The sequence below is a fragment of the Bufo bufo genome, chromosome 2 (assembly GCF_905171765.1).
Source record: "Bufo bufo chromosome 2, aBufBuf1.1, whole genome shotgun sequence".
Lineage (NCBI taxonomy): Eukaryota > Metazoa > Chordata > Amphibia > Anura > Bufonidae > Bufo > Bufo bufo.
Genome location: NC_053390.1, coordinates 62,295,329 through 62,311,959, shown reverse-complemented (window position 1 = coordinate 62,311,959; position 16,631 = coordinate 62,295,329). Strand labels below are relative to the sequence as shown.

Here is a 16,631-nt window from a genome sequence, read left to right as displayed (position 1 = left end):
GGCTACAAGAGAGGGTTTAGATTTGATTCCCTGGAGGTCTAGGGAAATGTTTCTAAGCCAGATACACCCTACTCGTGCTAATTATTCAAAGTAGCCCCAAGACTATTATCATACCCTACTTTACAACCAGTACGATTACCTTATAATCACATTGGGAGTACCCTTTAGAGATATATGTCTATTGGAAATAGGGTTTAGTGTATTTCTTCATTGCTTAGTGGTCTAGGATAGAAAAGGGTTTAAAGGAGTTATCCAACACTATAAAATGCTCCCCCATATGCCGGGCCCCTCACAATGAATATACTTACCTGGCTCCCCACTCCCTGCACCGCTCCTGGTCCCCGCATCGCCGCTGCTGCCTCTCCCCATGCGTGGATGAAAACATCCGTTGTTGGAGACGAGCAGCCAGTGGCAGGCGGTGACGGGGACGAGCCTCCCGAACATCGCGGGTGACACTAGGGAGGCTCGTCCCCGTCTGTCATTGGCTTCTCCCCCCCGACACCGGATGTTTTCATCCATGCATGGGGAGAAGCAGCGGCGGCGGTGCGGGGACCAGGTGCGGTGCAGGGAGCCAGGTAAGTATAGTCATTGTAAGGGGCCTGGCATATGGGGGAGCATTTTATAGTCTTTAAAGGCTATGTACCCCTTCGAAGGCCAATATTTTATCACGATTACATTTTACTCGTTTTTGGGCTAAAAATCTTTTTTTCAATTGGTCTTTATTAAAAATATTGAGCCGTTCTGTTACAAAGGGTTAACTGTTTGTCTAGCTGTGTGAATCGTACTTTTCACTTTACCTTGTGCCAGTCATCTAATAACCCTTATATGTAATTTACCAGGAGGACATAAACACTTATTATTAGTAAGATAATAACTGAGTAAGGGTCCATTCACACATCCGTTTTTTCTTTCCTGATCTGTTCCGTTTTTTCTGGAACAGATCTGGACCAGATCTGGACCCATTCATTTTCAATGGGTCCTGGAAAAAAACGGACAGCACAATGTGTGCTGTCCGTTTCCGTTGTTCCGTTCCGCATGTCCGTTTAAATATAAAACATGTCCTATTCTTTTCCTGAAAAATCGGATCCTGGTACAATACAAAGTCAATGGATCCGCAAAAAACGGATGACATACGGATGTCATTCCGTATGTCATCCGTTTTATACGGAATCCGTTCCTGGAAATTACATTTTAATTTTTTATTTTTTTTTAGAGAAATCCAAACAACTTTATTTGCTTATTGAAATTTATACATGTTTCCGTTTTTTGCGGATCCGCAAAAAACGGATGACATACGGATGACATACGGAAACATTTTCAGGAACAACGGATCCGCAAAAAACGGACAGAAAATCGGATTATAGAAAAATACTGACGTGTGAATGTAGCCTTATAATGAGTGTTCATAAGGTCAGAGAGCTGAGGGGCTGTCAGCTGAGCTGCCTGATGGTATAGGTTAAATATCCACGGCACTCCAAAAAGTTTTTGCAAGAATAATTTCATTTAATTCTTAATAAACAGAATGCTGTTAATATACATCCAGTGCAAGTTCATTTACATATAGTAAGTATTTTATGCCATATCAGATAGAAAAATCCCGAACGTTTCGGTCTGTACGACCTTCTTCAGCGGGGTCTGAAGGCAGAGAGAATAGGCATGCGCAGACATCCAGCGCATGCCTATTCTCTCTGCCTTCAGACCCCGCTGAAGAAGGTCGTACAGACCGAAACGTTCGGGATTTTTCTATCTGATATGGCATAAAATACTTACTATATGTAAATGAACTTGCACTGGATGTATATTAACAGCATTCTGTTTATTAAGAATTAAATGAAATTATTCTTGCAAAAACTTTTTGGAGTGCCGTGGATATTTAACCTATATTGTCTAAACCACTCTCACAGGCACCCACACTGGACCCAAGGTGTGCAGAGTACATAATCATTCAATGAGCTGCCTGATGGAACAGAGCCTGCTGCTAGATAAACTGGAAGCTGGATTTTTTTTATTTTTATAAAGACCAATTGAAAAAAAAGATTTTGTTAGCTAAAAATGAGTACAATGCGATAATTTCAAAAAAAAAAAAAATCCCCAAAGGTGTACAAAGCCTTTAATATCTTTTTCTTTAGTGGTCTCGGGCAGTGATGGGCAAACTGCGGCTCTCCAGCTGTTGTAAAACTACAAATCCCATCATGCCCTGCTGTCGGCTGATAGCTGTAGGTAGACTGGGCATACTGGGAGTTGTAGTTTTACAATCCCTGGTCTAGGGTATTGCCTCTTTAAATGGTGCACTAGGGTAAAAGAGAAGATTAAAGGGATTAGGGCTGCAACGAGTACTTGACTAAATCTAGTAAATCGACACAAAAAAATCCTCGATGCAAATTTTTTGCATCGAGGATTTGTTTGTGTCACGTGACCACGGAGCGGGAGTTAAGCGCTTGCTATTACTCCCGCTCCGTGGTCTCCCGCTGCGCTCGGAATACTCACCTTTTCAGCAGGGGGCCTCCGGACACTCCACAGCACGTCCATGGTACCACGCTGCACTGACCTCCTGACGTACGCACGTCGTGACCTGACGCGCTGTGTGACGTCAGGCACAGAGCAGCGTGGAACGATGGAGTGTCGGCGGCGCCCCCTGCAGGAAAAGTAAGATGGTGCGACTAAGGCCGGGCGCCCAGAGTGCACAGCGTCATAGCATCCAATGACGCTGTGCACTCTGGGTGTCAGGAGGAGCAGGGGGGGGGGGAGAGCTGCTGGAACAAGGGGGGTAGATCATGGCACAAGGGGGGGAGAGCTGCTAGCACAAGGGGGGATGATGGCGCAAGGGGGGGAGAGCTGCTGGAACAAGGGGGGAGAGCTGATGGCACTTGGGGAGTGAAGCTGATGGCACTGGGGGTGGGGGAGAGCTGATGGCACTGGGGGATAGTGGAGCAGATGGCACTGGGGGTGGGGGAGAGCTGATGGCACTGGGGGATAGTGGAGCAGATGGCATCGGGGGAACTGATGCACTTGGGCTGATCGCACAGGGGTGAACGAAGGGTGTTGGGGACTGATGGCAGGGGGTCTGATGAGTTTCTATAAAGGGAAACAGTCTATGAATTCATTTTTTCTTATTAGATTATTTGATTAATCGTAAAAAATAATTGATAGAATACTCGATTTCTAAAATAATCGTTTACTGCAGCCCTAAAAGGGATTCTCCTGGCTTTGGTGAAAATCCTCCTTTGTGCTGACCTGCGGAGGAAGATATAGTCTGCTCGGTTCTTCACCAATTCCACTGTCTCCATTGTGCTCCCCCGGTCAGATGTGTAGTGGGCTTCCTGTTCAGCTGTGTACTGTAAATGCAGGCGTTTGGTGGTCACGTGAGTGCAGCGGAGATGGCAGAATTGGTGACATGACAGAGCGGTAAATAGTGAGCATCTCCACAGGTCACCAAAGCCCGGAGAATCTCTGTAACACATGATAACGTGTTTGCTTACTCGCCTCCTCTGACTCCAGCAATGTTACGGATCAGTGTCAGGCAGGTAGTTAGAGGACCGTGTAGCTGTGAGCAACCACTCTCTTCAAAGGGGTTCAGTATTGATGGCGGGTCAATATCTGATTGGTGGAGGTCCGGCTCCTGCCATCCCTCACCAGTCAGCTGTTTAAAAGAGCACTGCGACCTTTTCCTAGGCCAGTGACCCCACATTAATTGGGTCACATAACCTATTTGCAGCTCAGTCCCATCAAGTGAATGAGCCTGGGCTGCAATACCAAGCACAGCCGCTATACAGTGAAGCCCCAGGGTCCAATGTCCGCATCTTTTGCAGCCCCATTAAAGCGAATGGGTCCGCAATCCAACCCGCAAGAAATGCGTATCGAATGCAGATGAAAAATGCATTTATGTGCATGAGCCCTAATTGTTAGATTGATCAGTGTCTGACTGCTGGGACCCCGACCTTTTGCTAGATTTAGGTTACCAGTCCCGTTTTTTTCCAGAACTGCGGTGGTTGGAATTTGAGTGGCGTAGTGGTCAAGCATGTATGCTGCTTCTCCAGTGAGTGCAGCTTCTTTAATTCTAAAATAACTTTTGGCAGTAGAGGACCTTTCACCGCTCCTGACATGCTTGTGTTAATAGCTTCATGCTATTAACACAAGGTTCGGGTTATCTAAGATTTCCGTTATGGATTCCACTGCCACGGACCACAAGCTGTGGTAGCACAATCCATAACAGAGTTCTTAGACAACCCGAACCTTGCACGCCGAACTTGAAACACAAGTTCGCTCATCCCTACTAGCAGTCTGCAGTAAGGGTACAGAGGGGAGGTAACAAGCTGGGGGCGTGTACCTGCACAGTCTGAAAATGTCAGCACTGATTGGATAGAGTGAGTCTGTGCAGGGACACACCCCCAACCGGTTACCTCCCCTCTGTACCCTTACTGCAGACTGCTAGCAATTCATTCATAACTTCTAGTAGAAATAATAAAGGAATGACATAACATAGAGCCATAAGAATAGATGCTCCAGAATTGTTATCACATGGGGAATGCATGAAGCTATTAACACAGGAGTGTCAGGAGCGGTGAGAGGTCTTCTTTAAAGAGGACCTGTCACCTTGTCTGACATGCCTGTTTTAGTAAATGCTTGTATTCCTTATGATATAACAATTCTGGATCATCCTATCTTAGTATTCTCCATAGTGCCATTCTGCTGTTATTCCTCCTAGAAATTTATGAATCAACGGAAAACTTGCCAGATGGGGAATTCAAGGATGTATTCAAACCGATATGTCCAGAGAGGTGACGGGTTCTCTTTTAATAATTAATATTATAAAATATTAGCAGCACAAACATAGCTGTATATACCACAAGCAAAGGATGATTTGTTTGGAGCCCCGCACACAGTGATCTATAGTGGAGGCTAGCGCACGGAGACCCTATTTCTAGCTCCGCTTCTCATTTAATAGAGATCTGTGATCTGCATCATACATCATAGAGGGTTTTTCACTGATGTCATTCCAGTGCCCTATTTCAGATAAGCTGTGGATTTATGATGCCCAGGAAATACTGTATTATTATATGGGCAGCAACTGTAGCTCTTTTACCCTATGCTTATTAAAAGGAAAAGAAAATATCAGGCCGTACACATTCATGGAGACATTGCACATTTATTTCCAGCTAGTACATCCTGAGCTGTGCGTGAGACATTATATTTGTACTTTATAGATCATATGTCTAACCGCATAATAATAATGTTTTCTGTGTTACAAACCATTACATTGAAATTTAATGGTAATTTTCCGAGATGGAGTTTCATGGCTTTTATCTTAACTTACATGTGAACTGATATGTGCAGGTACACTGCTGCTTTTGTACATGAATATATATTACCGTAACTGCCTCAATTTAACACTGCACTGTGTATACAAGAATATAACTACCAATAATACGGTCCCTCTGTATATGATTATACCTACTATAATACTGCTCCCTGTATACAAAAATATACTATAATTTCTCCTATACGCAAAAATATAGTTACTGCAACACTGCCCCTCTGTATAAGAATATAGCTGCTATAATAGTGTCCCTTATGTGCAAGAATATTATTACTAACCCTAATACATCCCCTAAATACGAGCATAAAACTACTATAATACTGCCTTCTGTGTACATGAATATAATTGCTATAATACTACCTCTATGTACAACAATATAGCTACTATAATACTGCCTTCGGTGTACATGAATATAATTGCTATAATACTACCTCTATGTACAACAATATAGTTATAATAATACTGCTCCTATGTACGAGCATATAACTACTATAATACTGCTCCTATGTACAGGAATATAACTACTATAATACTGCTCCTATGTGCAAGAATATAACTACTATAATACTGCCTCCTATGTACAAGAATATAACTACTATAATACTGCTCCTATGTACAAGAATATAACTACTATAATACTGCCTCCTATGTACAAGAATATAACTACGATAATACTGCCTCCTATGTACAAGAATATAACTACTATAATACTGCCTCCTATGTACAAGAATATAACTACTATAATACTGCCCCTATGTACAAGACTATAACTACTATAATACTGCCTCCTATGTACAAGAATATAACTACGATAATACTGCCTCCTATGTACAAGAATATAACTACTATAATACTGCCTCCTATGTACAAGAATATAACTACTATAATACTGCCCCTATGTACAAGAATATAACTACTATAATACTGCTCCTATGTACAAGAATATATCTACTATAATACTGCCCTTATGTACAAGAATATAACTACTATAATACTGCCCATATGTACAAGAATATAGCTACTCTAATACTGCTCCTATGTACACGAATATAACTACTATAATACTGCTCCTATGTACAAGAATATAACTACTATAATACTGCTCCTATGTACAAGAATATAACTACTATAATACTGCTCCTATGTACAAGAATATAATAATATTGCCCCTATGTACAAGAATATAACTACTATAATACTGCTCCTATGTACAAGAATATAGCTGCTATAAGTCTAAAATGGCTTACACTGATGTGTACTAGTATGGATGTACTTAAACCTTCTAATTTCTTACCGCAGCTTCCCATTCCAGGCCCCCATGGTGTCGGTATATAAACAGTGGACACCGGCAGCCGCTCACCATATCTCTCAAGATGGCACCGTCACGTGGTTTACCCACATTATGCCAGCACAGACACATGCATTAACCGCTTGCCGCCACGCTAACGCCGAAAGGCGTCATCGCGGCGGCTCCCCCAGGCTACGCTAACGCCAATTGGCGTCATCTCGCGTGAGCCGAGATTTCCTGTGAACGCGCGCACACAGGCGCGCGCGCTCACAGGAACGGAAGGTAAGAGAGTTGATCTCCAGCCTGCCAGCGGCAATCGTTCGCTGGCAGGCTGGAGATGTGTTTTTTTTAACCCCTAACAGGTATATTAGACGCTGTTTTGATAACAGCGTCTAATATACCTGCTACCTGGTCCTCTGGTGGTCCCCTTTGTTTGGATCGACCACCAGAGGACACAGGTAGCTCAGTAAAGTAGCACCAAGCACCACTACACTACACCCCCCCCCGTCACTTATTAACCCCTTATTAGCCCCTGATCACCCCATATAGACTCCCTGATCACCCCCCTGTCATTGATTACCCCCCTGTCATTGATCACACCCCTGTAAAGCTCCATTCAGACGTCCGCATGATTTTTACGGATCCACTGATAGATGGATCGGATCCGCAAAACGCACACGGACGTCTGAATGGAGACTTACAGGGGCGTGATCAATGACTGTGGTGATCACCCCATATAGACTCCCTCATCACCCCCCTGTCATTAATTACCCCCCTGTCATTGATCACACCCCTGTAAAGCTCCATTCAGACGTCCGCATGATTTTTACGGATCCACTGATAGATGGATCGGATCCGCAAAACGCATACGGACGTCTGAATGGAGCCTTACAGGGGCGTGATCAATGACTGTGGTGATCACCCCATATAGACTCCCTCATCACCCCCCTGTCATTGATCACACCCCTGTAAAGCTCCATTCAGACGTCCGCATGATTTTTACGGATCCACTGATAGATGGATCGGATCCGCAAAAGGCACACGGACGTCTGAATGGAGCCTTACAGGGGCGTGATCAATGACTGTGGTGATCACCCCATATAGACTCCCTGATCACCCCCCTGTCATTGATTACCCCCCTGTCATTGATCACACCCCTGTAAAGCTCCATTCAGACGTCCGCATGATTTTTACGGATCCACTGATAGATGGATCGGATCCGCAAAACGCATACGGACGTCTGAATGGAGCCTTACAGGGGCGCGATCAATGATTGTGGTGATCACCCCATATAGACTCCCTCATCACCCCCCTGTCATTGATCACACCCCTGTAAAGCTCCATTCAGACGTCCGCATGATTTTTACGGATCCACTGATAGATGGATCGGATCCGCAAAACACATACGGACATCTGAATGGAGCCTTATAGGGGGGTGATCAATGACAGGGGGGTGATCACCCCATATAGACTCCCTGATCACCCCCCTGTCATTGATCATCCCCCCTGTCATTGATTGATTACCCCCCTGTCATTGATCACACCCCTGTAAAACTCCATTCAGACGTCCGCATGATTTTTACGGATCCACTGATAGATGGATCGGATCCGCAAAACGCATACAGACGTCTGAATGGAGCCTTACAGGGGCATGATCAATGACTGTGGTGATCACCCCATATAGACTCCCTGATCACCCCCCTGTCATTGATTACCCCCCTGTCATTGATTACCCCCCTGTCATTGATTACCCCCGTCATTGATCACCCCCCCTGTCAGGCTGCATTCAGATGTCCGTATGATTTTTACGGATCCACGGATACATGGATCGGATCCGCAAAACACATACGGATATCTGAATGGAGCCTTATAGGGGGGTGATCAATGACAGGGGGGTGATCACCCCATATAGACTCCCTGATCACCCCCCCTGTCATTGATCACCCCCCCTGTCATTGATCACCCCCCCTGTCATTGATCACCCCCCTGTCATTGATCACCCCCCTGTCAGGCTCTATTCAGACATTTTTTTGGCCCAAGATAGCGGAAATTTATTTTTTTTTCTTACAAAGTCTCATATTCCACTAACTTGTGTCAAAAAATTAAATCTCACATGAACTCACCATACCCCTCACGGAATCCAAATGCGTAAAATTTTTTAGACATTTATATTCCAGACTTCTTCTCACGCTTTAGGGCCCCTAGAATGCCAGGGCAGTATAAATACCCCACATGTGACCCCATTTCGGAAAGAAGACACCCCCAGGTATTCCGTGAGGGGCATATTGAGTCCATGAAAGATTGAAATTTTTGTCCCAAGTTAGCGGAAAGGGAGACTTTGTGAGAAAAAAAAAAAAAATTTCAATTTCCGCTAACTTGTGCCAAAAAAAAAAAAATTCTATGAACTCACCATGCCCCTCATTGAATACCTTGGGGTGTCTTCTTTCCAAAATGGGGTCACATGTGGGGTATTTATACTTCCCTGGCATTCGAGGGGCCCCAAAGCGTGAGAAGAAGTCTGGTATCCAAATGTCTAAAAATGCCCTCCTAAAAGGAATTTGGGCACCTTTGCGCATCTAGGCTGCAAAAAAAGTGTCACACATCTGGTATCGCCGTACTCAGGAGAAGTTGGGGAATGTGTTTTGGGGTTGTCATTTTACATATACCCATGCTGGGTGAGAGAAATATCTTGGTCAAATGCCAACTTTGTATAAAAAAATGGGAAAAGTTGTCTTTTGCCAAGATATTTCTCTCACCCAGCATGGGTATATGTAAAATGACACCCCAAAACACATTCCCCAACTTCTCCTGAATACGGCGATACCACATGTGTGACACTTTTTTGCAGCCTAGGTGGGCAAAGGGGCCCATATTCCAAAGAGCACCTTTAGGATTTCACAGGTCATTTACCTACTTACCACACATTAGGGCCCCTGGAAAATGCCAGGGCAGTATAACTACCCCACAAGTGACCCCATTTTGGAAAGAAGACACCCCAAGGTATTCTGTGAGGGGCATGGCGAGTTCCTAGAATTTTTTATTTTTTGTCACAAGTTAGTGGAAAATGATGATTTTTTTTTTTTTTTTCTTACAAAGTCTCATATTCCACTAACTTGTGACAAAAAATAAAAACTTCCACAAACTCACTATGCCCATCAGCGAATACCTTGGGGTGTCTTCTTTCCAAAATGGGGTCACTTGTGGGGTAGTTATACTGCCCTGGCATTCTAGGGGCCCAAATGTGTGGTAAGGAGTTTGAAATCAAATTCTGTAAAAAATGACCAGTGAAATCCGAAAGGTGCTCTTTGGAATATGGGCCCCTTTGCCCACCTAGGCTGCAAAAAAAGTGTCACACATCTGGTATCTCCGTATTCAGGAGAAGTTGGGGAATGTGTTTTGGGGTGTCATTTTACATATGCCCATGCTGGGTGAGAGAAATATCTTGGCAAAAGACAACTTTTACCATTTTTTTATACAAAGTTGTCTTTTGCCAAGATATTTCTCTCACCCAGCATGGGTATATGTAAAATGACACCCCAAAACACATTCCCCAACTTCTCCTGAATACGGAGATACCACATGTGTGACACTTTTTTGCAGCCTAGGTGGGCAAAGGGGCCCACATTCCAAAGAGCACCTTTCGGATTTCACCAGCCATTTTTTACAGAATTTGATTTCAAACTCCTTACCACACATTTGGGCCCCTAGAATGCCAGGGCAGTATAACTACCCCACAAGTGACCCCATTTTGGAAAGAAGACATCCCAAGGTATTCGCTGATGGGCATAGTGAGTTCATGGAAGCTTTTATTTTTTGTCAGAAGTTAGTGGAATATGAGACTTTGTAAGGAAAAAAAAAAAAAATGATCATTTTCCGCTAACTTGTGACAAAAAATAAAAAGTTCTATGAACTCACTATGCCCATCAGCGAATACCTTAGGGTGTCTACTTTCCGAAATGGGGTCATTTGTGGGGTGTTTGTACTGTCTGGGCATTGTAGAACCTCAGGAAACATGACAGGTGGTCAGAAAGTCAGAGCTACTTCAAAAAGCGGAAATTCACATTTTTGTACCATAGTTTGTAAACGCTATAACTTTTACCCAAACCATTTTTTTTTCACCCAAACATTTTTTTTTATCAAAGACATGTAGAACAATAAATTTAGAGCAAAATTTATATATGGATCTCGTTTTTTTTTTGCAAAATTTTACAACTGAAAGTGAAAAATGTAATTTTTTTGCAGAAAAATCGTTAAATTTCGATTCATAACAAAAAAAGTAAAAATGTCAGCAGCAATGAAATACCACCAAATTAAAGCTCTATTAGTGAGAAGAAAAGGAGGTAAAATTCATTTAAGTGGTAAGTTGCATGACCGAGCAATAAACCGCTAAAGTTGTGGAGTGCCGATTTGTAAAAAAGGGCCTGGTCTTTAGGGGGGTATAAACCTGTGGTCCTTAAGTGGTTAAACCTGACATAAGCATCTCTCCTGCTGACAGGCCAAGCTAACGCGACTCCACCATTATAAATCTCCAAATTCAGACGCGAGCTCTTCACCACCCTTTGCGCTCTCGCCCTCGCCAGGTCTCTGCTCTGTTGTGTATGGAGCAGCGTTTTCCTGCACTCTGACTAGAGCGTGTTTCCTGGGAGAGCAGCCATGAATTATACAGCGCGCCGTCCTGTCAGATAAATGTCTCTCTGAGAACACATTTGGATACAGAAGAGTGACGGTGACACCAGGACCTCGGAAGCGCTGTCAATTTCCACTTGATGGCGGTGACATTTGAAAATACTGAGACAGACAACTATAGCTTAGTCACCGACTCCAGGGGGCAACTTTTGGCGGCCGCGGCGACATGGCTGTGTACATTGGGGTTTGTATGTGCCAAGCATATCTGGTAGAGGAACCTGTTAAATCTCTGTGACAGGTACAGGAGGCAGAGGTCTGTTCTCCCCTGCTTCTCGGTATATTGTCTTTTTTTTAAAAAACTGCTTACTTCCAAAAACAGCTCCACCCCTCTCCACAGGTTGTGTGCGGTATTGCAGCTCTGTCCCACTGACTACAATGGAGCCGAAGATTGTCTTTTTTCAAAGGGGTTTTTAGGATTAGAAAAACATGGCTGCTTCCTTCCAAAAACAGCACCGCCCCTGTCTACTGGTTGTGTGCAGCATTGCAGTTCTACCCTACAGACTACAATAGAGCTGAGCTGCAAGACCGGACGCAACTGATGGCCAGGGTTGGTGCTGTTTTTGAAAGAAAGCAGCCATGTTTTTCTAATCCTCCACAACTCCTTTAAGTGGTAGTGTATTCTGAATAGGATAGAAAGAGGCAGTAACTCTTGATTTTTTCTTTTTGTTTTTTTTTTAGAGGTCAAGAGTTGTGACGCTCGAAAAACACCCTTAATGGGGTTCTACCGGTTTTTTAAACTGATGATCTATCCTCTGGATAGATCATCAGCATCTGATCGGCGGGGGTCCGACACCCGGCACCCCGCCGATCATCTGTTTGAGATGCAGCGGCGCTGGCAGTAGTGCCGCGGTCTTCTCGCTGTTTACCACGTCTTGACTAGTATCCAATGGCCTGGGCGGGGCTAAGGTCCATTCAAGTGAACAGAACTTAGCCCCGCCCAGGCCACTGATACTAGTCGTGATGCCACTGGGCCTGCGGTAAACAGCGAGAAGGCCACGGCGCTACTGCCAGTTCCACTGCCTTCTCAAACAGCTGATCGGTGGGGGTCCCGCCGATCAGATGCTGATGATCTATCCAGAGGATTGTTCATCAGTTTATAAAAACAGCAGAACCCCTTTAAAGGGCATCTGTCAGCAGTTTTGCCCCTATGACACTGGCTGACCTGTTACATGTGCGCTTGGCAGCTGAAGGCATCTGTGTTGGTCCCATGTTCATATGTGCCCGCATTGCTGAGACAAATGATGTTTTCATATATGCAAATGAGCCTCTAGGAGCAACGGGGGCGTCGCCGTTACACCTAGAGGATCTGCTCACTCTGCTCCTGCCCCGCCCTCTCCACTTTGATTGACAGGACCTGGTGTGATCATGTTTTCACTGCCTGGTTCTGTCCAGGTGAGGCAGGTGCAGAGAGAGCAGAGTCTCTAGGTCTAGCGGTAACGTCCCCATTTTCCTAAAAACTCATTCATGTACAGGGCAACGGCGCTGTAGTGCTCCAGGGGGCTTGGACCCACCCCGTGCTGCATTCCAGGGACGGTGCAAAGGAGATTAATAATTAAGGCATCGTTTTACTCATTGGTATTAACCCTGCCAGGCATTTGGTTTAATAGGGTTGATCTTGATGATTTTGATGCTCTTTAATTGCTGTTAACAGCAGCTCAGCTAAAATGGCTGACCCCATAACCTTGTACAGAAAAGAGAAGAACATTTATCATGAAAAAAAAAAAATGCTACAATCAGAAAATAAAAATAGATTAAAAAAAATAATGTTTTATATCTGGTTTTAACTAGTAACAGCAAACCTATAGGGGACACATTCCCTTCTGTAATGCCGCAGCATGCAGAGACATTCCGGACTGCTGTCACTTTCAACTTTTTGGGGAAGGGCCACTCCTTTTCCAGCAGGACTGCTCCGAGTGCACAAGGTTCATCCAGATCCCTGATTAATAGGACAAAGCATCTGTAATAAAAGATGTCATTCGCATTGTAGTCACTGCTGATTCATTCCATTTGCAGGTAAATTATTTCACATCGATTTTGGTTACATTTTGGGAAGAGACCCCAAGCCTCTGCCTCCTCCTATGAAGCTGAACAAAGAGATGGTGGAAGGAATGGGAGGAACCCAGAGCGAGCAGTACCAGGCTTTCCGCAAACAGTGTTACACAGCGTTCCTGCACCTCCGCAGGTAAGTGTACATGGGGAATAAACAGCATTATATACTGCAGGTTACATCGTGCAGCACTTAAAGGGCTGTGTCACTTCAGCAAATGGCAGTTACTAAAGGGCACTTACTAATGTATTGTGATTGTCCATATTGCCTCCTTCGCTGACTTCATTCATTTTTCCATCACATTATACGCTGCTCATATCCAGGGTTCATGACCAGCCCGCAATCCAGCAGTGGTGGCCGTGCTTGCATATTATAGGAAACAGCACCAGCCTATGCGCATTCCCAGGGTCCCGGCCACCAGAGAGGCCGGTGCTTTTTCCTATAGTGTGCAAGCACGACCACCACTGATGGATCACAGGCCGGTCGTAACCATGGAAATGATCAGTGTATAATGTGATGGAAAAAGGAAGCAGGCCAACAAAGGAGGCAATATGGACCATCACAGTACATTAGTAAGTGCCTTGTGTTAACTTTATGTACACCATAAATGCCACTTGCTGAAGTGAGACAACCCCTGTAAGGCCTCATGCACACGACCATTCCGTTTTTTGCGGTCCGCAAACCGCGGATCCGCAAAAAACGGAAGCCGCCCCTGTGTGCCTTCCGCATTTTGCGGAACGGAATGGGCGGTCCATTGTAGAAATGCCTATTCTTGTCCGCAAAACGGACAAGACTAGGACATGCGATATATATTTTTTTTTTGCGGGGCAACGGATGCGGACAGCACACGGAGTGCTGTCCGCATCTTTTGCAGCCCCATTGAAGTGAATGGGTCCACATCCGAGCCGCAAAAACTGCGGCTCGGATGCGGACCCGAAAAACGGTCGTGCGCATAAGCCCTAAGTCACATATGGAAATTCCCCCTACCAGCTGTCGTCCTCGGGCCTACAGAAATGACAGCATTTTGATTTAAAAATGTATGGTGTTTTGCCATTTGTACACCATGAAACCCAGTAAGATTGAAAATCCATCGCATACGGGGCATTCAGAAAGTCTTCAGACCCTTCCCCCTTGTTTCACATTTTATGTTGCAGCCTTGTGCTAAAATATAAAAATATAAAAAAATTGTTTTCCCCATCAGTTTGCACTTAATACCCCATAATAAAAAAAAATAATCAACAACAATAACAACTAAAATTTCCCTGGACTTTCAATTTTGGAGCGCGGTGTATAAACAAATAGACGCAAGCTATGAAGTTCTGACACAGAGGACCCCACTTGTGGGATACCTTGGACATGTAGAAGACACTGCACGTAAAGCTATAGCTAAACGCTGGATACAAGCAATTCCTCCAACTGAGCAGGAATGGATAGACATGGCGAATCACATGATCTCTATGGAAAGCGGTATTCATATTAAAAGGGGTACTATAAAGAAATTTGAAAAACAATGGAGGGTGTGGATTGCTGTCCCAAAGATTGACGTATATATGGCATGGCACGATCATTAGGGGATTTGGTGGTTAGAGATAAAGAACATATACGTTGAAGGAAGGTACGCCATGGTTTCAATGATGTGTATAATAGAACGCGGCTTCAGGATAATGGTTATGGTCACACGGAAAAGGGAAGGGAGGTGGGAGGGTAGAGGTTTTGGGGATAGGGGGGTACTTTTTGTGTTCTATTGTTTGGAGAATAAAAACTTGTGAATAATACATCTATTTTGTACAATTTGGCTTCTGTATAAGCAATAATTGTATGGTCTATTTATAGTACTTTACCTATTTGTATAAAACGCTAATAAAAATGATCTGATTAAAAAAAATGTAAATAAATCACTGGACTTAAAGCAAGGTGGCATTTATCATGTACATGGCTGGATTCATTTTTCCATCGCATTATACACCTACCTGTCCATATCCATAGTTACATCCACCCTGCAATCCTTCAGCGGTGGCCGTGCTTGCGCACTATAGGAAAAAGCGCCGGCCTCTTTGGTGGTCAGGACCATGGGAGCGCAAATACTGTAGGCTGGTGCTTTTTTCTATACTGTGCAAGCACGGCCACCGCTGTTGGATTGCAGGGTGGTCGTAACCATGGAAATGAGCATTATATAATGTGATGGAAGAATGCCAGCAAAGGAAGCCATATGGACAATCACAATACATTAGTAAGTGCCTTGTATTAACTTTCTCTTCATAATAAATACCATTTGCTAAAGTGAGACAACCCTTTTAAGTATTTAGACACTTGAAATTTAACTCTAGAGGCCCTTATTTCTATTGATCGTCTTTAAGATGTTTCACACAGAAACTGTCTGTATAAGGTCACACAGCTGGCAATGCATATCAGAGCAAAAACCAAGTGATGAGGAGGAAAGAACTGCCTGTAGAGCTCAGAGACAGGATTGTGTGGAGGCACAGATCTGGAGAGAGTGACAAAATGTGTCTGCTGCACTGAAAGTTCCCAAGAGAACAGTGGCCTCAATCATTCTTAAATCAATGAAGTTTGGAACCACCAGGACTCTCACTAGAGCTGGTCTTGGGGCCTTGGTAAGAGAGGTGACCAAGAGACTAATGGTCTCTCTGGCTAAGCTCCATAGATCTTGTGTGCATATGGGAGAAACTTCCAGAAGGTCACCCATCACTGCAGCATTCCACTGACCTGGGCTTTATGACAGAGTTGTCAAAAATAAACCTTCTCCTCAGTAAAAGACACATGGAAGTTTGCAAATAAAGCACCTAAAGGACTCTAAAGATTGTTAGAAACAAAATTCTCTGGTCTGATAAAACCAAGATTGATCTTTTTGGCCTCAATTCTAAGCGTCTTTAGGAAACTAGACAATTCCCATGATCTGCCCAGTACCAAGCCTACAATGGAGCGTGGTGGTTGTTGGGTGGGTGTTTTTCAGTGGCTGGAACAGGGAGACTGGTCAACCTTGAGAGATTCTTTATGAAAACCTAATCCAGAGTGCTCCCTCCAACATGACCCTTAGCACACAGCCGAGACAACAAGGAGTGACTTAGGGACAAGTCTGTCCATGTCCTTGCTTACGGTAACCCTTAGTTGTAATGAAGCTGTACCATCAATCAGGTGAACGCTGGGGGTTTTGGCTTAGTAGGGATCTGACTCCCAGCACCTCTGCCTACAAGTTGTTGGAAGGGCCCTTGTTGTTGGGGCCCGCGCTGCAGTTTGACATCACATCCATCAGTCACATGCCCATTCAAGTGGAA

General features: G+C 44.2%; 1 protein-coding gene across 1 annotated transcript in view; it reads left to right on the top strand.

Moving 5' to 3' along the window:
• PIK3C3 (phosphatidylinositol 3-kinase catalytic subunit type 3) overlaps positions 1-16,631 on the top strand; it is a 180,502-nt gene that overhangs the window by 96,532 nt on the left and 67,339 nt on the right. Inside the window, exon 22 of the mRNA XM_040421158.1 lies at positions 13,305-13,473. Within this exon, the coding sequence (XP_040277092.1) occupies positions 13,305-13,473 (169 nt within the window). The remainder of the gene's footprint in view (positions 1-13,304; positions 13,474-16,631) is intronic.